At 32.8% G+C, this 23859-nt stretch overlaps 1 protein-coding gene across 2 annotated transcripts in view; it reads left to right on the forward strand.

Moving 5' to 3' along the window:
- The first annotated feature begins 5268 nt into the window (after positions 1-5268).
- Positions 5269-23859, forward strand: part of LOC141293723 (E3 ubiquitin-protein ligase TRIM62-like) — a 64568-nt gene continuing 45977 nt past the window's right edge. For both annotated transcript variants that reach the window (XR_012340805.1, XM_073825778.1), the window contains exons 1-2: positions 5269-5403; positions 8697-9203. Coding sequence is in view for 1 of the 2 variants with exons in the window: in XM_073825778.1 (XP_073681879.1) it covers positions 8796-9203 (408 nt within the window). In the remaining variant the exon portion in view is untranslated. The remainder of the gene's footprint in view (positions 5404-8696; positions 9204-23859) is intronic.

Below are 23859 nucleotides of genomic sequence, written 5' to 3' on the forward strand. Positions count from 1 at the left end.
TTTGGACAACTTTAAAGGCAATTTTCTCAATATTTGCTCACCAATGGATCCTCTGCAGTGAATGGGTGCCGTCAGAATGAGAATCCAAACAGCTGATAAAAACATTGCAGGAATCATTCAGAATCATTTTTAACATCAAATCCATGCTTTCAGCTAAAATACCAGCATTAATATTTTCAGCAAATTTTGTGAACTGTTTCTTTAAAAGCATTATTTTTTTCTTTTATTTATCTGGTGGACAATAAAACAGGTTATAATTCAATTTGAGTGACTTAGAAATGTCCTGATTTCTATATTTCCCTTTACAGCAATCTCTTAGGCTGTCAACTGTGCTCAAACTCTCAAACTACAGTCTAGTCAAGACCAAACTGGTTCTTCTTTCCAGAACATCCATTATATAGAGCACCAGGACAAAAGCAGTTTAAGATTAAAGCGTCTTTAATATGAGGCCGGAGGAAAGCCTCCAGCGGTGGATCAATACAGGTGTTAACCGACTTATGGAATCAGAGAGAAGTATCTCTTTAGGAGCTGATTAAATATTGATCATGCCCTCTACGGCTCTTGTGAAGGTTGCTGTACTCCCACGTCGATATTGCGCTGCTCATTTGAACTCTGGAGTGTGCTGCTTTCTTCTTCTGAGCGTGGAACAAAGTCTTCAGTAAGCCACAGGCTGTTTGTTGTGGGATTGGTTCAGGAAACCTGGTTTTCATTTGTAGCTTACTGAGTAATTACTTGATTTATTCAGAAGTTGAGCAGAAGTATGAAAGTATGGGAATCTAGAAGCACTTTTTGGGGCAAGTAAGGTCAATATTATTATTTGTTTTTCTCTTTTTTTCTTTTTATATAATGTTATGTATATCATTTTATTGTTTTTATGTATGGAAGTTTTTATGTATAAAGTCCATCATTATATATATATATATATATATATATATATATATATATATATATATATATATATATTTTAATTGTGTTTTCAAAATCTTTTTATGCATAGATTTAAGATGATAAAAAAATTTAATTATAGTTATATATAGTTATAGTTATATATATTTATTATATTTATATATATATATATATATATATATATATATACATATATATAATTAATTTACCTTTTTTATTTTATTTTTTTAAAATTTGTAAATCTTAAATTGAATTATGATCATTCATATAAATGATTTATTATGTGTAGATCCAATTTTTACATGGGTTATACTACAAATAGTATATTTTAAAAAAATATTAAATTGTATGTTTTTTATTAAATTAACTTATAGTTATTACATTTTAATCATCCATCATAAAATATATATATATTAAAAAAAATAATATAATTAATAAAAAAATAACAAAATTTAAATCAAAATTATATATATATATATATATATATATATATATATATATATATATATAAATAAATAAATGGTCATTCATATGAGAGTATATTTTTTGAAAATTATTTTTTAATTTTTATTGTATATGTTTTATTAAACAAACGGACCTTTTTCATTTTAATTTTAAATTTTTAAAATGTATTTTTTCCCTTTTATTTGAGTTTTATTTTCAAAGCCTTTTTATTTATAGCTTTTGAGTCATATACCTAGATTTACAGTATGGAAATACATCATAAAATACTAATAAAAAATAAAATTAAATTTAAAAAAATATAATAAAAATTATGGTTATCCATATTAATGATTTATGTGGGTTTTTTTTTTTATTTGTATATGATTTTATTAAATGAACTTACATTTTTTATATTACATTTTATTTTTCCCCTATTTATGTATGTTTTCATTTTAAAGTCTTTTTATTTATAGATTTTAGTGTTTGACTCTTATCCAGACATACAATATGGAAATCCATTGTAATGTATTTTATTTAAAAAAATAAAAAATAAATAAATAAAATCTATACATTAAATGTAAAAAGAAAAAAGAGTATATTTATTTAGTTTATTTTTATTTTTAATGTTTTTATTAAATGAACTCACCTTTTTAATTTATTTAATAAATTAAATATTTAATGTGTTTTATTTTCAAAGAATTTTTATTTTTAGATTTTATTGTTTTACCCTTGTCCTAGACCTAGACTTTTTTTGTATGAAATAAAAATATATACAATTTAAAAAAAAAAAAAAAAAAAATGATAGCCATTCATATGAATGATTTACTTTGTGTAAATCAATTTTTTCACATTATTTTTTAAATTATAAAGAGTATTTATTTATTAGTTAAAAGTACCTTTTTCATTTTCTTTTTACATTTAATGTATTTTTCACATTTATTTGAGTTTTATTTTCAAAGCTTTGCAAATGCTTATTTATAGTTTTATGGTTTTTCTCTGGCCCTAGAAATCCATCATAAAATACTTTTTTTAAAAAAATAAAATAAAAATATATAAAATGTAAAAAATGTAATCAAAATGACGTGTAAAAACATTTTTACACAGATTACATCCCACGGTTTGGTGTGTCACTTCCACCACAAAATGAATAATAAATTGCAATGCGACATTGGAAATGACTCAGAATAAATCTCCTGTAAAGCATAGCTGTTAACTGTTGGACATTGTCACTGGATAACTTAAATAAACTAGCGCAAATGTGAAAGTTTATTTTCAAAAAGTCCACAGAGCCAGCAATGCATACCGAAACCCCATAGGTGCTCGACGGTGACTCATTTTAGTAAGTTGCGTTCTCCATACTAATCTATCCCTGTTGTGAAAGCACACCAATGTGTTAAAAGCACAAGTGTTATGATTATGAGTAAGCAAACAGCAGAGATAGCTCTCCGTTTGTGGGAAATGGCTTGTTTGCGCTGCACTCTGTGACAGGAAATCCTGACATCAGGTTGAGGTATGGAAGCAAACCAACGGCCAACCCAATAAAAGCGCATCGCTTCTCCAATGCAAACCTATGCAAGCTATGAATGAATTCTGATAGTATCTATGTTGCAGGGTTTCATAATGAACGCATTGTTTGTTGCACATATTGATTGCGCTGCAGCTGTGGAGTGCAAACGTGAACGTGAACCACAGAACCTCAGATTTTCACACACCGAAACTACACTGAGAAGTAAACAAGGCCTAGTGCTGATGAATGCATCTGACAAATGCAGGAAATTTATGAATCAGCAGTTTAGGTTGTTCTTGTAAAGTGTGGACAGGTGTAGAAGACGTCCTTGTCTTTTTAGTTTTTTTGTTTAATGTGTTTTGGTGCAAGTCAAACCACGAGCGCTTGAATAACTCAGCAAAGGTTTGCTGGTCAAAGGTCAGCTTCTGAAGTGAGATGCAAGGCCAGTGTCTGGAAATGTGGGTGCATGAGTAAAGCAAGGCCTTTTTGGAGAGCGCTTTGACAATAATAAGGGTGGTAATTCAGTCCAGCAGTTGACCAGTGATGCACCAGGAAGTTTTGAGCAAGACCTGTTTTGCAAACCTGAGGTCTTCGCAAATACGGCCTGCAGTGTTATACACAAATAAAGAAAAAAGAAAATGTCAGGAAGAATATGAAAGTTTCCTTTCTTAAACAAATAATTAAATAAATAGATGTATAAATTTAAGGACATTTTAATTTAGTTTAATTTACTTTTATTTTATTAATATTTACTTTTTAATTTTATTTATTTATTTTGTGCATTATGAATTCTCATAATGTGTCTGGATGTTTTTGCTTTTTAGTTTGCTTGTAATTTTATTTATTGTCAATGATAGATTTCATAAAAATCTAGTTCATGTAATACTGTAATAAAAATCATCCCGTCTAGATTAAAAAAAGCAGTACAAATACTTCTATGTTGTATAAATACATTTGCATTAATAGTCTTTAAATTAATCTTTTTCCCAAAATATATAATATATAAGTCTTTCTTTATTTGACATTTTTGTATATTTTTATTATATGCTGTATAATATATTTATTTAGTAGTTCATTATTATTTTACTTTTTTTAAATACATATTTAAACTGTTTAATAAATAAATACAAATAGGACAAAATAAGGAAATTATAAAAAATGTATAAAAATATAGCAATAAATAAATAAAATATAAATAAAAATAAATATAAAATATGTTATATTTATAGTTATATAGTTAATAATTATTAATTATGTGTGTGTGTGTGTGTATATATATTTATATCATTTTATGTTTTAAATAAATATTTTAACTATTTACTAAATAAAAACAAATGTGAAAAATAAGTAAATCATGCAAATAAAAATGAAAATATATAAATAAAATGATAACAAATTTATGAATAAATATAAAATATTATATATATATATATATATATATATATATATATATATATCATAAAATAAATATATAAATATACAATATTTTTTATTTTTTATATTTATAGTTATATAGTTAATAATTATAAATTTTTATAATTTTACACACACACACACACACACACACACACACACATATGTAGTTCATTACTATTTTAGTTTTTAAATACATATTTAAACCATTTAATACATAAATAAATATATGACAAAAGTAAAATATACAAAAAATAGTTTATATTTATAAAATAAATAAAATTAAATATACATTTTAAATATTATATATAAATATTTTATATTTAATAAAATAAATAAAATCATAAAATAAAATAAATATATTAATAAATGTTTAATATTATATATATCTTAAATTAATAGTATATATAGACACATGATAGTTAATTATTGTTTTATTTTTTAAACATTTAATAAATAAATAAAAAAACATGAAAAAATAAGTAAATCATAAAAATAATTAAAAAATATTTTAGATTTATAAGATAAATATATAAATCAAATAAGTTTACATTTATAATATAACATACTCAACCTGTTATTATTATTTTAGATGTTTTCTATAACATTTTAATAGTATGCTGAACTCACGGTATAAATAATATAATTTCGCGTCGACCTACAAACACACACCAGCAGAGTGCGAGCAATCACTCTGATATTATCATATGCTCATTTCTGCCAGTGATGAGGAAACCGGACCTGTACCATCACAGCAGCGGGATTGATTCACCCGTCATCCCTGTAAAAAAAAGTCTTATATCCGTCACGAATCCAGCCAAGATAATAAACACAAACGAAAGATAAATAATTTACCTAATTTCCTTAAAGCACAAATAAAAGTCCCGAGAGAGCTGTATTAGCGCGCCGTTATAAATGTGTGTCCCCCCGTGTGGAGTTGGTTCGCTCCGTTGCTGTGCGCCTCTGGATCGAGTGTAGAGCAGTGGGATTGTGAGGAGCTGCGCGTGCGGTCGGTCGCCTCAGCTTTGAAGAAATCTGACGTGATGAAAATGTTTAATTAAAACAACGACCCGCTCCTTTAATTATGTGACAGTCGGCTGTTTGCAGTGAACAACGCGTCAGGACCGTTTACGGTAAGCGAATGAAGTGATAGTGTCAGTTTTCTGAGAGGATTGAATAGATGGGAAATCTGTTTACACATCCTGCTAGCTGGCTAATTATTTAGCAGCCGGCTTGGATAAACAGTAAAAAGAAAATAATTGAGAAAGGGAAGAGAAAAGCTGTTTTTTAAAACTAAGCAGTGGTGTTCGTAACTTTTTGTGCAATTGGCATGGTGTAACGTTACAGGAGCTTTCTGATGTGTATACCGCTGATTTAAATGGACTAAGATCCAATTAAGTTCAGTGGAAGTCTATGGTGGCTGTATTTATAACCTGATGTTTTGTTAGCAATTGAAAATGTATTTTGATCATTTTCGATTTTTTTTATATTGAGTTCAGTTGAAGTCTTTAATGACTGAGTGACTGAGTGTGCAAAAATGAACCTGTTATGAATTAAATGAATATCATTTTGAATAATTTCATTTTTTTAAAATGCATTGCTATATTTAAAAATGGATTTGACACGATTATAGAAATCTAAAATAAAATGCATGTAAACCAGGAAAATAAAAAGTAAGATTTAAAGTAAGAAGTCTCATTTGCTCACCAAGCCTGCGTTTATTTGATCCAGCTTACAGCAAAAACTAAAATTGTGTAATAGTTATCATTTAAAAGAACTGAATATATTTCAAAATGTAATTTCTTTCTGTCATTTCAAAGCTAAATTTTAAGCATCATTACTCCAGACACATGATCCTTCAGAAATCATTCTGATATTCTAATTTTTTAGTGCTCAAAAAACATTTATTTTGAAAACAGCTGAGTAAAAAAAAAAAAAAATTCAGTTTTTTTTTTGTTGTTGAGAAAAACGGCATTAATCTGAAATCCTTTATTTAGAAATGCATGTCTTTAATTAGCCAGGGAATATCCTTTAAGATTCTTAAATGAAAGTGTAATTATTTTTTTAATAAGCTTCATAAGGTCCTATTGAATCCTGCAGAGTGAGGCCAGTAAATAATCAGATTTTAAATTAGTTTTCTTTATATTAAGGAGTATGAACATTTTCTTTTCTACTTTTAGGTTTACACTGCCGTTCAAAAGTTCGGGATCAGTAAGATTTCTAACGTTTTAAAGAAGTCTTTTTTGCTCATCAACCTGTTTTATAGATTGATAGAATTTTATTTTTTAAAATGCATTTTTTTATTGATTTGACACGATTATAGAAATATAAAATAAAATGCATTTAAACCAGGAAAATAAAAAGATTTAAAGTCAGAAAAAAGTAAGATTTTAAAGAAGTCTCATTTGCTCACCAAGCCTGCGTTTATTTGATCCAACGTACAGCAAAAACAGTAAAAATGTGAAATAATTTTCTATTTAAAAGAACAGTTTTCTATTTGAATATATTTTAAAATGTAATTTATTCCTGTGATTTCAAAGCTAAATTTAAAGCATCGTTACTCCAGTCACATGATCCTTTAGAAATAATTGTAATATTCTTTTTTTTGATGCTCAAAAAAACATTTATGTTGAAAACATAGAGTAGATTTTTTTTTTTCAGGTTTCTTTGATGAATCAAAAGTTCAGAAGAACAGCATATATCTGAAATGGAAATCTTTTGTAACATTATAAATGTCTTTATCATCACTTTTGATCAAATAACCCGTTAATTTCTATAATTATTTCCCTGAAGAAAAAACATATACTGACTCCAAGGTTTTGAATTGTATGGTGTATAATGTTACAAAAGCTTTTAATTTCAGATAAATGCTGATCTTTGGATCTTACTATTCAACTTTCTATTTCTATTCATGAAAAAAAAAAAATACTCAACTGTTTTAAATATTGAAAATAAAAATAACAAATGTTTCTTGAGCAGCAAATCGGCATTTTAGAATGATTTCTGAAGGATCTTGTGACACTGAAGACTGGAGTAATGATGTTGAAAATTTAGCTTAAAATAGAGAGTTATTTTAAATACTAACTATTTCACAATATTACCGTTTTTGCTTTTAACATTAAAAATCCTACTGTTCAAAAACTTTTGACTGCTAGTGTAACTTAATTAAAAATATGTTAATAAATTATTAAATTTATTTATGCATGCTTGGGTCTCAATACAAGATTCCTTTGTTTCCTGATTAAGTTGGTTGTGACTGATTAACACTCTGTATAAAATTCATTTAGAAATTAATGTCTTTAATTAGCCAGGGAATATCCTTTAAGATTCTTAAATGAAAGTGTAATTATTTTTTTAATAAGCTTCATAAGGTCCTATTGAATCCTGCACAGTGAGGCCAGAAAATAATCAGATTTTAAATTAGTTTTCTTTATATTAAGGAGTATGAACATTTTCTTTTCTACTTTTAATCAGATTTACACTGCCGTTCAAAAGTTTGGCATCAGTAAGATTTCTAATGTTTTCACAGAAGTCTTTTTTGCGCGTCAAGGCTGAGTTTATTTGATTAAAAATACAGGAAAAAAAGCAAAATATTATTGCAATTTCAAATAGTGATTTTCTATTTTATTCCTGAGATGCAAAGCTGAATTTTCAGCATCATTACTTCAGTGTCACATGATTCTTCAGAAATCATTCTAATATGCTGATTTGCTGCTCAAGATACATTTATCATTATTATCGATGTGGAAAACAGTTGTGCTTAATAAATATACAAATAAATTTTTTTTTGGAACCTGTGATACTTTTTTCAGGATTCTCTAATGAGTAAAAATGTAAAAATAGCAGCATTTATTTAGAATAGAAATCTTGATGAAATGAATACTTTCATTTAGCGAGGAAGTGTTAAATTGATAAAGTGATTTTATCAAATAAGCAAAGATAAGCAAAGACTTCTGTTGTTAGAAAAGATTTTATACGTTCTTTTTTTCAACGTTTTATTCATCAATGTAAAAAGTATCACAGGTTCCCCCAAAAATATTAGGCAGCACATCTGTTTTCAATTCGATGATAAATCAGCACATTAGAATGTTTTCTGAAGGATCGTGTGACACTGATGAAAATTCCGCTTTGCATCACTGAAATAAACTGTTATTTTAAATTGCAAAAATATTTGCTAATATGACCTTTTTTTCTGTATTTTTAATCAAATAAATGGAACTTTGATGAGCATAGAAGACTTCTTTATAAACATTAAATATCTTACTGATTCCATACTTTTGAACGACAATCACTCATCGCTTCATGATGATTTAGGACAAAGTCCATGTCTAAAGCCTATACACCCAATCATCTAATATCAAACGTATCAAAGTGTGCCTGTTGCAGAACCGTCTCACTTATTCCCTCTGTTTACACTCTTTTTCAGAACATTTTCAAGCCTCAAAAAACCCAGCTAATTTCAAAACTCAGGGTTCGTGCGTCCTGCAACCTGCACAGTGCATGACCGACCCCTCCATAGCTTCAAATGGCTTGCTGTCTGAAGGACGAGCTCTTGTGTTCCATTTGTCTGAGCATTTATCAAGACCCAGTCAGTTTCGGCTGCGAGCACTACTTCTGCCGCAAGTGCATCACTGAGCACTGGAGCAGACAGGAGCACCACGGGACTCGAGACTGCCCGGAGTGCAGGAGGACCTTCACGGATCCCCTTCTCTCCCCGAGCCTGAAGCTCTCCAACATCGTGGAGCGGTACGCCGCTTTCCCTCTGGACGCCATCCTGAACGCCCAGAGGAACTCGTACCCCTGCAAGGACCACGAGAAGGTCAAGCTCTTCTGCTTAAGCGACAAGAGCTTGGTTTGCTTCTTCTGCGATGAGCCTGCTTTACACGAACAGCACCAAGTCACCACCGTCGACGAGGCCTACGAGGAAATTCAGGTCGGTTTGTTCGGATTTTACAAGCCTTTCGAGTTATGCATGTCATGAAAGCTCTTATTGTTATGTGAGGATAGTCGTGCTTTTAGGAATTTTCTCACAGGTTATTAAACATAATTTTAAATGTTATGTAATAGACAATGCACCAGGGTTCAAGGAAGGTCAGTTCTTAGGCTCTTGACAGCTAGGCGGTCATTAAAATAACCTAAGGGTGACATGATGTCAATTATTTGGAATCTGGAAACTTGCTGTTGTATTTGGGAGGGTTTCTGATTACCCTGATCAAGAATGAGGTGTGGATTTTGTGTCCAAACCCACATTGCGTTTATTATGATTAAAGGAGTAGTTCACTTTCAGAACAAAGATTTACAGATATTGTACTCACCCGCTTGTCATCCAAGCTGTTGTCTTCCTTCAGTCGTAAAGAAATTATATTTTTTAAGGAGAACATTTCAGGATTTCTCTCCATATAATGGACTTCTATGGTGCCCCTGAGTTTGAACCTTCAAACGATCATGAAAATGCAATAATCGAGATGAAACTATTATTGCCCCCATTCCGTCCCCTTACCAGTGGTGTGATTTCGCTCCTCCACAAAAGCCTAATTTCACGTGCAAATCAGCAAAATCATGTAACGTGACTTTCATAAAACGGAACGTGCTTGATTTATTAATGTTTCTTTGATTTCGTGTTTGTAATAGCGCTTAAGAAAACTTGCGCTGTTCTGTGTATGCGCTGAGAGATGAAGCAGATCACAGACATGTAAAGTTATCTTTTAGCTTAAGGTGCTGCCTAAATGGTCAAATACACGCAAAAATATTTTAAAATGAGGCGTTTGGTGATTATCCATGTAAACCCTTGTCAGTTATGTCTTAAATGATCATAAACAGTTGAGAATGAAAATACACGTGTAACAGTGTATTGGATCTGTGTCGTACCTAAAGTGGCAACAAATGTTCCTTCTGCCGTATCTGTGCTTAATATTAATAAAACGTAAAAATACAGAGAAAAATCACTCACTGCTCTTGAATGAAGGACTTTAGTAGTTTCAGTAAGAGACAAAGCATGTTTAACTATTACAGTGAGGACTCTGTTTTATTGCACATTCATATAATTACATTTAGTTTCTGTAGTAATGTTAGACTACTTTGGACTTGCATTAAAGTATTCATTATTTTTATTTTAAAAGCAGTGTTTTTTGTCTATTTTTTTTCTGCTCTATTGCTATATTTAAATTAATTACTAATATAAAGTTTTGGACCCTGTCATAATCGTGTTAAATAATCGTGATTACAATATTGACCAAAATGATCATGATAATGGTTTTTGCCCAAATCGAGCATCCCTACACTAAACAATTCCAGCTGAGGAAGAAGGGTCTTATCTAGTAAAACGATCAGTTATTTTCTAGAAACATTTACAACCTATATACTTTTTAACCTTAAAAGCTTGTCTTGCCTAGCTCTGTGTGAGCTCTGTTTATTCCAGTTCATGACAGGTAGGGTATGTCGAAAAACTCCCATCTCATTTTCTTCAAATTCAACTTCAAAATCGTGTTTACAAAGTGAAGGTAAGTAAATAAGATCAAACACACTTTACAAAAAAAGGTAAACGGCAATGTAGGATGATTTTGACAGAGCTAGACAAGATAAGCATTTGAGGTTAAAAGTATATCAAATGTGTATATATATATTTTTTTAATAACCAATCGTTTTGCTAGATAAGACACTTCTTTCCTCGGCTGTGATCGTTTAGAGCCCTTTGAAGCTGCGTTTTGGAAGTTCAAACTCAGGGGCACCATAGAAGTCCATTAAATGTAGAGAAATCCTGAAATGTTTTCCTCAAAAACATTTACGACTGAAGAAAGAAAGACATGAACATCTTGGATGACAAGGGGGTGAGTACATTATCTGTAAATTTTTGTTCTGAAAGTGAACTACTCCTTTAAGTCTTTTGTTTATGAGTCTCATTACCATTTTCATAAACCATACAGAAGATGTTTAGAGCATCCACTCTAGTTTATCTTTTTCCATCTTTGTTTGGAGATCCAAGGAAAACTGGTGCAGAAATACTTTTACTATTGGCCGAAACCTGTAATATCTCTGTTTGTTTACTCCAAAAAGCTGTGCAAGAGAGATATTAATGAAACTCGTCCCAGTTATTTACCGTATGAGCTTGGAAATGGTTTTGAAAATGTACTTTTCTCCCTCGCTGTACTACTTTTGTAATGATTCAGTTTTAGCTCATTCAAAAGCTTTCAGAGCTTTATGTTGTTTGCCTTGAATGCTTTTCATATAACTTATTTAGTCGATGCAGGCCTCTTTGTTAGGTTCCCTTTATTCACCGTACTTCCTGGTCTTTACAACCGGCCATCGCTTGCGTCTGAATAACGTTCTTTAAAAGTACCTTGCCTTTGAAAACCGCTGGCTGTAGACTGCAAGAATAAGACAACTCACATTTCTCAAGTTTTTCTGGTCTCTTCAAATGCAAGCGTAGTGCATCATACTTGTTCAAGGATGACTTTTTGTTTATTCATGTGTTTTTGAATGCTAGTGTTTTGTTTAAAGTTTATTGCTGAATGGACATGCACAAAGCTGGACATTTCCACTTCAGAAGTATTACACAAGTGTCATATTTGCTCTGTGCTTAACTCCTTTCAGCTTAAATAAAAGTCTACATACACTTGATTCTTAATACAGTGTTGTTACCTGATTTTTTTTTTTCCCCCTTTGCTATAGTGATAGTTGTTCATGAGTTCCCTGTTTGTCCTGAACTGTTAAACTGCCTGCTGTTCTTCAGAAGAAAAAAAAAAAAAAACCTTCAGGCCAAATTCTTTTGTGTGTGTGTGTGTGTGTGTGTGTGTGTGTGTGTGTGTGTGTGTGTGTGTGTGTGTGTGTGTGTGTGTGTGTGTGTGTGTGTGTGTGTGTGTGTGTGTGTGTGTGTGTGTGTGTGTGTGTGTGTGTGTGTGTGTGTGTGTGTGTGTGTGTGTGTGTGTGTGTGTGTGTGTGTGTGTGTGTGTGTGTGTGTGTGTGTGTGTGTGTGTGTGTGTGTGTGTGTGTGTGTGTGTGTGTGTGTGTGATCCCTTTCCAACTATGATTTTGAGATCTAACTTTTCACACTGAGGACAATTGAGGGACTCGTATGCAACTATTACAGAAGGTTCACTGATGCTTCAGAAGAAAAAAAAACATGCATTAAGAGCTGGGGGGTAAAAACCTTTGTGTACCTTTTTTTTTTTTCATTTGCCTAAATGTCATATTTTTTTCATTGTAGTACTGCCCTTCAGAGGCTGCAGAAGTTATTACATGCTTCCCAAAAGACAAAATAAGTTAAATTTACCTCGATCTTCAAATTCGAAGAGTGTTATTTGTGTTTCCTTTTTTAAACTGTAAATTTGAACTATCGAATGGGGTTATTTTCATAAATTCAACTATTATTTTCTCTTGTGGACTATATGTAAAATGTTTTTTTTTATGTGAAATATCTTATTCACTTCAGTACTGAATAGAAAATAACATGCATTTTGTATGATCCCTCTTGTTGTTTTGAGAAAATAATTAACATTTTGCATATTCTGCAAGGTGTACAAACATTTGGCTTCAGCTGTACCTAAAGTTTTGGAAACTTAAATTAGTTTTATTGACTTTTTTTTTTTTTTTAATCCTAACATTTTTAACATTGTAGAAATTGGTGTTTAATTTGATATTTACACTAATCTTAAACATTTATAGTGGTGTTGCTGTGAGGCTCTGCAGTTTTTATTTTAAACAATTTTTTTTTCTATGTGCATGCTTGTAATAATGTAATGATTAGATGCCATTGCAATTACAAAAGTTAATTGTGTTGCTGTTGCCATAAATAGACCTGCTCTCTATCTTAATTGACTCTATAGTTTGACATATTGTTCACTCAACACCTCCATCTGAGGTCTGATAACAAATCAGAGGTGGCTAAAAGTGACACTTGCGTTAAGTGTGACTTGGCCTTATGTGTAGGATGTTTTTATTGTCTGGAAGTGAGAAACTACTAGAGAAATAGATAGGAAACACAGATGCAATTAAGACAACCAAGCATAAGTGAAGCGCAAGATTGCTTCATACACAAGGTGACAACATTGGGTCTGCCGTTACATAACTTTGTATGTATTACTTTTATTTAAAAGAATAGTTCACCCCAAAAATTTACATTTTCTCAAAATCTATTCATTCTCTGGCCTTCCGAGATGTGGATGAGTTTGTTTCTTCATCAGAACAGATTTTGAAAAATGTAGCATTACATCACTTTCTCACCAATGGGTCCTTTGCACTGAATGGGTGCCGTCAGAATAAGAGTTCAAATAGCTGATTAAAAACATCACAATAATTCAAAATAAATCCACACCACTCCAGTCCATCAGTTAATGTCTTGTAAAGCAAGAAAAAAAAAGAAAAAATAATTTCAACTGTAACCTAATGCTAAAAAGTGAATCTAGTGAATAATATGTATTTTCTATATGAGGAGAGAAATATGCACAAATCAAGCACTGTTTCGGAGAGGGTTTAGAGTTAAAAAAAACTGATTAATGACAATTTGTTTCCTACAAACTTGAGGCTTTTCACTTTACAAGTGTGGATTATTGTGATGTTTTTATCAGCTGTTTGGACTCTCGTTCTGACGGCACCCATTCACTGCAGAAGACCCATTGCTGAGCAAATGATGTACTGCTATAATTCTCCAAATCAGTTTCTTGTAAAGAAACAACCTTATCTATATCTTGCCTGAGGGTGATTCCATTTTTAACATTTTAATTTTTGGACAAACCGTTCCTGCTTTTTTAATTATTCCCATGCAAATTTTAAATCATAAGGATCATTTTTGGTCAAACTAAGTTCTTCAGACTCCTTCACCATTTGTAGTCTGTGCTGCAGTAGGGTGAAACGCTTCTAAACTCTTGTTGGGGAATTAATAGAAGCAACATGCTGCAGTTGTCAGACAATTAGCAGCGGTCTCTTTAGAGACACTCTCCAGGGACAGACTTTATTCCGTTCCACATCTTCCGAGGGACTCGTCTTCTCTTCAGCACTTTAAATGGTTCAGAGATACGCACTGAAAGCCTCCGTCAAGAACAAATACTCCCCATGAGAAACTGCGTAGTTGCTAATGCCAAGTGTGTACTTTATACACACGTTTTCTGCAATTTACTCAAACACAACAAGAGCAAATTGCTAGGGAATTCCTGGGCAGTTCTTGGGTGCAAATGAAATGGTTTATCCTCAACAAAGCCCTTTGGCTAAATGAGGTAATGTGTTGGGGTGTTGGATGGGGTTTCATAAGATGTGGCATTACATGGCAATCAAACCTCTTGTAAAGTTTATTCCGTTAGCTCTAACATGAGAAAACTGTAGCTGAGGAGCTTATTTCTTTCTGAGGAGTTAATATATCCATAATAAGCAGTAGCTGATGTATATGTTTTGTTTTATTGACCTACATTGACTTGATTGTGCACATTAGTCATTGGTTTTGAAAATTGACTGAATATTTCACCATTTTATTTGCCATTTCGTTTTTAATTTTTTTTTATAACCTCAATAACCTCCCCTCTCTTTTTCCTCTTTTTTTTGCTCTTATGAGCTTCTGTAAAAAAGTAATGCTTTTTAAGCTCATGTAGCTTTTTTGTTGTTGTTGTTTATAGTCTGTTTTTAGCTTCCAGATGTCTCTGGTTGTATATGACACTAATTTCAGTGAACTAGTGAATTAGTAGATATATGGTTTAAAAAAAGATCATACACAGGCGGCACAGATCTAACCCTCCATCAACAAATGAATCAGTCGACAATAGATCTGCTTAGACTGAGTCTGTTTCAGTGAGAATAGAAAGCTCATTGTCTGTACCGAAACAGACTCAAGCAGTCATTTTTTACTTGTAGTGCCACTGTTCAGTGCTTTTATTAGATTTAATAGATGGTCAACTGTCTGCAGATGTCAGCACTGGCTGTACAGAAACTTTGATGATAATGTATAGTTTCTTTTAGAACCAAACATTGCCATTGGCTGACCACTTTAGTTGATTACTTGCATTAGTACTATATTGTATGATGATTTGTGTATATGAGCATCATGTTGGCCATCGACCAACCCTTCTCTTTTTCAATATTCTCACTCTCATCTCTTTTCTCACACTTAATCAGTCTCCCTCTCTCGTAGTCTCTGTCTGTCTTTCTCACCATTTTTTGCTCTACTTATTCATGCTCCATCTCTTCTGTTGTAATGACACCTTTAGAGTTCAGACACCCCTGTTTCAGCCAGTGATTGAGTAGAGGCTGAGGGAAATAGGCTGCTGGGAAGGGAAATAATAATTCTGTGCGGGTGTTCCATCAGCGCTGCAGACCCGTGCCAGACGCAGAGTGTTATTTAGGTGGAATGACTGTGTGTGTGTACTGTTTCTCTTTACAAGAAGCAATTTTGCATTGACGCACGAAAGTGCTTCTTGTTGCACGTAAACAAAGAAAAAAAGTGTTTTATCACAGGATTTTTTTTTTTTTTTTACAATAAGGTATCTTTTGTTATTATTTAAAGGAATTGTTCACCCAAAAATAAAAATATGCTGAAATTTTCTCACACTTAGGCCATCCAAGATGTAGATGAGTTTGTTTCTTGATCAGAAAAGATTTGGTGAAATAGATCCTCTCTAGTGAGTGGGTGTTGTTACTGAATGATCCACAGCTGTTTTTTTATTTTTTTTGTTTAGTCATAGGACGAGGACATAGGACATGAGCAGATAAACTGCCCACTGTTCTTTGGAAAAATCCTTCAGGTCCCACAAACTGTTTTTCAACATTTTTGTGTATTTGAACCCTTTCCAACAATGACTGTATGATTTGAGATCCACCTTGTCACAATGAGGACAACTGAGGGACTCATATGCAACTATAACAGAAGGTTCAAACACTCACTGATGCTTCAGAAGGAAAAAAACATGCATTAAGAGCTGGGGGTGAAAACGTAACTTATTGTGTCTTCTGGGAAACATACAGGTATCTTCTGTAGCTTCTGAAGGGCAGTACTAAATGGGGGGAAAAAGGCAAAAAAAGTACACATTTTCATTCTGTTCAAAAGTTTTCACCCCCCCCCCTTAATGCATAGTTTTTTTTTTTCTGAAGCATCAGTCAGCATTTGAACCTTTTTTTAATAAAGTTAAAGTTCCTCAGTTGTCCTCAGTGTGAAAAGATGGATCTCAAAATCATACAGTCATTGTTGGAAAGGGTTTACACACACAGATGCTGAAAAACCAAAGAATCTTTGGAACCTGAAGGATTTTTCTGAAGAACAGCAGGCAGTTTAACTGCTCAGGGCAAACAAGGAACTCATGAACAATGATCACTTAACAAAACACAGCTGTGGATCATTCAGGCAACAACACAGTATTAAGAATCAAGTGTGTGTAAACTTTTGGACTGGTTCATTTTCATGATTCAACTATTATTTTCTTTTGTGGACTATGTTCATGTCTTTTATGTGAAATATCTTATTCAGGTCAGTACTTAATAAAAATAACATGTTTTTTGTATGATCTCTTATTTTGGTAAAATGAACATTTTGCCGATTATGCAAGGTGTATGTAAACTTTTGACTTCAACTGTAGTTCCTGAAATATAAAAGATTTGTTCTTTAGGGTTTCAGTGAATGAATGTCTTTTGAACACTGTACCTAAAATACTGTAAATGTTGTTTTTGCGGTTACTGGATGCACAGAGTTTGAGAGTTTTAGCTAATTTGTGAGTGAAGATGAGAAAGATTGAGCTGGAAAAGACTATAAATAAACAAAACATCTTGCAATGTGCTTACTTGCCACGTCAATGTCTTTTTTTAATGAATCCATCTGAAAGGACTCCAAAATCAGTCTCAAACTCATGAGTTAGTGGTTTTAATCAGTCTGAGAGGTATTCACCGATGCATTCATTCATTTTATCATGTCAACTCAAAATTAAATGAGAACTGGACTGCTTGTAAGATGTAATTCTTTAGAGTTAGTTAAAGGAGAAGTTCACTTCCAGAACAAAAATGTACAAATCATTTATTCACCCCCTTGTCATCCAAGATGTTCGTGTCTTTTCTTTCTTTCTTCAGTCGTAAAGAAATAGTTTTTTTTAAGGAAAACATTTTAGGATTTCTCTCCATATAGTGGACTTCCAAAATGCAGCTTCAAAAGGCTCTAAACAGTCACAGCTGAGGAAGAAGGGTCTTATCTTGCAAAAGAAAAAATTACAATATATATACTTTTTAACCTTAAATGCTCATATAGTGGACTTCCATGGTGCCCACGAGTTTGAACTTCCAAAATGCAGTTAAAACGCAGCTTCAAAGGGCTCTAAACGATCCCAGCCAAAGAAAAAGGGTCTTATTTAGCAAAATGATCAGTTATTTAAAAAAAAAAAAAAACTATTTATATACTTTTTAACCTCAGATGCTTGTCTTGTCCATCTCTGCGTGTACTCCAGTTCAAGACAGTTGGTGTATGTCGAAAAACTCCCATCTCATTTTCTCCTCCTACATCGCTGTTTTACTTTCTTTTTTTTTCTTTTTTTTGTAAACCGGATTTGATCATCTCTGCACGTTCTAGTATGATTTTCGAAGTTGGAGTTTTTCGACATACACTGACTGTCTTGAACCAGAATACGCAGAGCACACGCAGAGCTAGACAAGACAAGCATTTAAGGTTAAAAAGTATATAAATTGGTAAAAAAAAATTTTTTTAGAAAATAATTGATTGTTTTGCTAGATAAAACCCTTCTTCTTTGGCTAGGATTATTTGGAGCCCTTTGAAGCTGTTTTCAAACTGCATTTTGGAAGTTCAAACTCGCAGGCACCATAGAAGTCCACTATATGGAGAGAAATCCTGAAATGTTTTCCTCAAAAAACAATTTCTTTATGACTGAAGAAGGGGGTGTGTAAATTATCTGTACATTTTTGTTCTAGAAGTGAGCATCTGCTTTAATATAAACATACAGTTTTGTCATAATAAATGGTATTTTACAAAAAGAGTATACTATACAGAAAGCATTATTAAAGTAATGAAAGACTCATTAATGGAATCATTAAATAACTGGAACCACACTGTGTTAAATAGTTTATGATTTCCATCCTTGTTCTCCTCTCATTTGCAGCCTGCACAGTCTCGACAGACTTATTAGTGCTGCTTACGTGATGTTTTTGTGCCAGTGAGCTTTTCACAAAGTAAATAATCAAGGATTCTGATGCAGGCAGGTCTAATTGGAGCAGTTTTTTGCTGCCCGGCAAGCTCACGTCGAGCGATGAACATATGTCGGCTCTTTCCGCTGGGCCACACAAACGCTGTGAGATTTGGATTTTGCCTGTTGCAGTATATGTTCGCCGGTTGTGTAATCTCCTTAACTTCGCATGTCTCACCCCTTTGACCTATCAGACTTGTGGGATGCGGCGGCAACAGCATCTGCTGACGGACGTTATTTCTTCTCCCTCCCAGGTGCTTGTGTTACATTCCTAATGCACTTGAAGCTCAAGCAGCCCAGCAGCATGTAGCTGTGGACCCTCTTCAACAGACTCTGTGTTTTAATGTAGACGCTATAGAGGATAGCAATGGATTTGTGTAGAGCTCTAGTGTTTGCTTCGGGGGAAAGTGGGATTTCACTGCCAACTAATGCACTCTTAGCCCTGAGGGGGCAAGGCTTTTCTTAATGTCCTTGATGCGGACCGTCAACAATCGCCGGGGGTTGCACTCTCTCGTCGGTTTTGTGCCGTTATTTCCAGTTTTTTTGTAAGCAGATTATTATACAGAAGTTCTGACCCTTACAGATGGCATATGTGCACTACTGTTCAGTTTTTAGAAAGTAAGGAAAAGTAATATTGTGATTTGTGAAATAGCGTTTTTCTTTTTGAATATATTTTAATACTTTATTTCTGTGATGCAAAGCTGAATTTTAAGCGTCATTACTCCAGTCTTCATTGTCACATGATACTTCAGAATCATTTTTATTCTGATTTGCTGCTCAAGAAACATTTCTGATTATTATCAGTTGAAAACTTCTTAAATCTTAGCATGCATTCTAAACTGCATGAATATTTACAAGCATAAATGTTATTTTTACTGTAAAGTCCTTTGTGTTAGAGGTAAGTACCAGTGGCTGAATTTCTGATGCACTTTGCAGATTGTAATGTTGTGTTTCCTGCACTGCTATTTTAAAAACGGCATTCTGTATGAAAAGGCTGTTATGTCCCATAACTATGTCTCTTCCTGTTATTCACATGCAGGTGGAAATAACCAATTTCACTTTTATAGCTGGTCTTCACCTGAGTTGAAAAATGGGATGTGCCCACACAGTATTTCCATGCACAACCTTGCAGATTTTCACAAGTATTTATTATATATACCCATTACCAGTCAAGCATTTTTGAAAAGTAAGATTTTTAATGTTTTTAAGACGTTTCTTCTGCTCACCAAGCCTGCATTTATTTGATCCAAAGTACAGCAAAAAGAGTAACATTTTTATAAATGTTTTCTATTTAAAATAACTGTTTTCTATTTGCATATATTTTAAAATGTAATTTATTCCTGTGTTTTTTGCATCATTACTGCAGTCACATGATCCTACAGAAATCATTCTAATATTCTGATTTGCTACTCAAAAAGCATAAAATTATGTTAAACGGCTGAGTAGAATTTTTTTCAGGTTTCTTTGATGAATAGAAAGTTCAGAAGATCTGCATTTATCTGAAATAGAAGTCTTTTGTAACATTATAAATGTCTTTATCATCACTTTTAATCAATTTCAAGCATCCTTGCTAAATGAAAGTGTTAATTTTTATATTTTTCCCCTAATTTTTTTCTTGAACAGCAAATCGGCATAATAGAATAATTTCTGAAGGATCATGTGACACTGAAGCCTGGAGTAATGATGCTAAAAATGTAGCTTTGATCACAGGAATAAATTACATTTTAAAATCTATTCAAATAGAAAGCAGTTGTTTTAAATGGTAAAAAAATATATATTTCAAAATGTAGCTATTTTTGCTGTACTTTGGATCAAATAAATGCAGACTTGGTGAGCAGAAAAGACTTCTTTAAAAACATCTTACTTTTCAAAAACTTTTGACTGATAGTGTATATTATAAAATATATTTTATATGTATATATTCTACCATTCATGCTTGTTTTTTTAAATATTTTAGGGAATTTGATTAAGCTTGCTGCTACCAATGTTTTCTTGTGTTTTGTTAAAAAAAAAAAACTTTGGCAATTTAGAACATTTTTGGTGAATAGTTTAAGTTATATAAATCTTAAAGAGATGGTTCACCCAAAAATGAAAAAACTCTGATGTTGTTCCAAACCTGTAAGACCTTCTTTCATCTTTGGAAAACAAATTAAGATATTTGTGATAAAATCCGAGAGCTTTCTGACCCTGCTTAGACAGCAATGCAACTAAAATGTTCAAAGACCAGAAAGGTATTAAGGACATTGATAAAATAGTCCTTCTTTTCCATGTAAGTTTTAAACATGCGTTCACAAGAGTACCACAATGCATCCATGAATGTGTAAAATTAAGGTTGAAACAAAAATTTCATAAGGACTATTTTATTGTGTCAGTTGCATTGCTGTCTTTAGATTTCATCCAAAATAATTTGTGTCTCAAAGATGAACGATCATCGGCGCATAATTAATTACAAGATTTTCAAGATCTAGACTCTGATCGTGATCCATGCTTTGAGAATGTGTGGGCTGAAAACATTATAAGGGAGCTGGCTGCCTTACAATGGGTTTTACTTGTTGCTGAGGCTCTAATAAGTGAACCCTAGAGAGTCTGTTGGGGTGGGTTAATTTGAGAAGCCTGTGGCAGGTCTGTATGCTCTTTGTCTCCTACAACCCTGAGGCCCTTTTTACACGATACAATGTGTAGTTTGTAGGTGTGTGCGTGGTGCTAGCAGGCGAACGTTGTCTAAAATGAGTAATAGTGACTCATCTCATGGAAATCAGCTTTAAACATTAACTCAATGCAGTTAGATCAGAACTATACCCTTTCGACAGGCATTTCAGCTATGTGTGTTCCCTACATGCCCAGGGCTCTACGCTTATTTTTCTTTTTAGGAGCACTTGTGCTCCTAACTTAAAGGTGCCATAGAATGGATTTACCTTGGCATAGTTGATGAATAACAGTTCTGTACATGGACGTGACATACCGTGAGTCTCAAACACCATCGTTTCCTCTTCTTATATAAATCTGGTGTTTGCAAAAGACCACTGAAAAATAGGCTAATCCTAACAGAACAGCGACTATTACGTAAGAGTCCTGATCATTGATGGCGAATGATTTACAGATCCTGAGCATCACTAACAAGCATCTAAACTTGTAAAATATGTGGCAAGCACTGCCTCTGTAGTATAAAGTTATACAGAGCATGTGCAATTGCAAATCTCAAGAGTGAAAGCAAAATGATCGTGCATTCAAAACGGCAGTTTAAAATGACCCGCATATTAATAGCGCCTCTGGCTCCGTAATTAAATATATGTGACCTTGGACCACAAAACCAGCCATAAGCTTAAGTTTTGATATATACATCATATGAAAGCTCAATAAATAAGCTTTCTATTGATATATGGTTTGTTAGGATAGGACAATATTTGGCCGAGATGCATCTATTTGAAAATCTGGAATCTAAGGGTGCAAAAAAATCTAAATACTGAGAAAATCACCTTTACAGTTGTCCAAATTAAGTTCTTAACAATGCATATTACTAATCAAAAATTACATTTTGATAGGTTTACAGTAGGAATTTTACAAAAAATCTTCATGGAACATGATCTTTACTTAATTTCCTAATGATTTTTGACATAAAAGAAAAATCAATAATTTTGACCCATACAATGTATTTTTGGCTATTGCTACAAATATACCCCAGCGACTTAAGACTGGTTTTGTGGTCCGGGGTCACATATATTTTCCTCCAGTTGCGAGCTACTGAAATGAGCCGCTCTGTGAAACAGCCAATCAGAGCAGAGCTCATCATTATTATTCATGAACCTTCCAAATAAGGTAATAACAGACCATTTCATTAAATATAAATTAGGGCTGCACGATTAATCGTTTGTAAACCGAAATCGCGATTTCAAAGGGTGCGATTTTCAAATCGCAAGAGCTGCGATTATTTCGATTATCAAATGTGGTAACAAGTCGTTTTTGACAGGTCACTTCATGTGCATATTACGTCTTCATGCTTATATTACGTTTGATGCAGAGTTTAACCAATAGGGGGCATTTTAACACTGCATGTAGAGACATGCACGGGACGGATTTTTCAGTCCCGCATCCGCAGAAATATGTTTATCTCGTTCAGTTCCCGCCTCGACATTCATGTTTTGTCCCGCTCCTGCCCGCATAAAAGTAACCTATATAGTTTTTTTTTCAGTACATCAATTGAATTTACATGAAACAGTTTTGTAACATCTCGTAATTTCACAAAACCCCAGCATAAACGCTCCTGATAAAATATTTGTTATATAGGCTAAGCATCAACATTCACAAACCACTGTTATTCTTAACAGAAGAGCAAGCATGAGCTACTGTGTGCATCCATAGCAGAATGCAAGCAGACAAAGCTAAAGTTGACATCTCAGTTCATATGCGATCTCATAAAGCTCTAACACAATGAATATTATGCACAATGAATCTTTCACAATGTCTACACTTCGTGTGTTTTAATTCGCGAGCATGCAATATTCAGCACTGTGCAAGAATGTTTGAGCAGTGAGTGGATTCTAACTTAAACTCCTCTGATGACTGCCTATCCTTGTGCTTACTAATCATAGCTGTAAGTTGTATACTAGTTGTTCTTGCTGCTTTTGTGCAATAGATGAATAACAATATTTTGCTTTTTAGATATTTCTACTTTGCGGGGGTCCCGCGAATCATTTTATTTTCCCGCGTCCCGAACAGCCGCACTCGCCCATCAAGTTTTGTCCCGCGCCGCAGTCGGTTGCCTCGGGTCCCGCTATACTCCCGTAGGAGTGAGATAGGGCCGATTGCAGAACAGCAGAACCATACGTCACAGCAGTCAGACGGCAGCAGCGCCACGGCAGCAGGCTCAGCCAGTAGTGGGCGGAGTCTCCGTCTCAGATCGAAAGTGGGTGAAAATAATGAAATTAAAGTTAAAGTTTTTAATTTATATGTATATACATATATATATATATATATATATATATATATATATATATATTAGTCGACTAATTTTTTATTTATTATTTTCTTATCAGTTAATGAATTATTTAGTTAGACTCCATAAATAATAACAGTAACTTCTGCTGTTAATCTTTTGATATTTTGTTTTCTCATATTTTTTGCTGTCTTAAAAGATAAACAGTATAAATTGAGTACAAAGCTCAAAGCTCAAACAAAAAACTTGAGCAATAGAATGTTTTTATTTATTTAGTTAAACTACATTTTTTACCTAATCATTTCAGTATTAACCAATTTTTCATTGTACATAAAACCATGTACTATACACTATATGCATCAGAAATTAGATTTTCCAAAGAAATATTACAAAATCAAACAAAAGATATAGAATGGAACGTACACATTTAACAACAATAATAACCACACATTAATCACCTTAATTAATCAATTATTAATCACATTAGTTTAAACCTAAAA

Source organism: Garra rufa, chromosome 20 (assembly GCF_049309525.1).
Source record: "Garra rufa chromosome 20, GarRuf1.0, whole genome shotgun sequence".
NCBI classification, from domain to species: domain Eukaryota; kingdom Metazoa; phylum Chordata; class Actinopteri; order Cypriniformes; family Cyprinidae; genus Garra; species Garra rufa.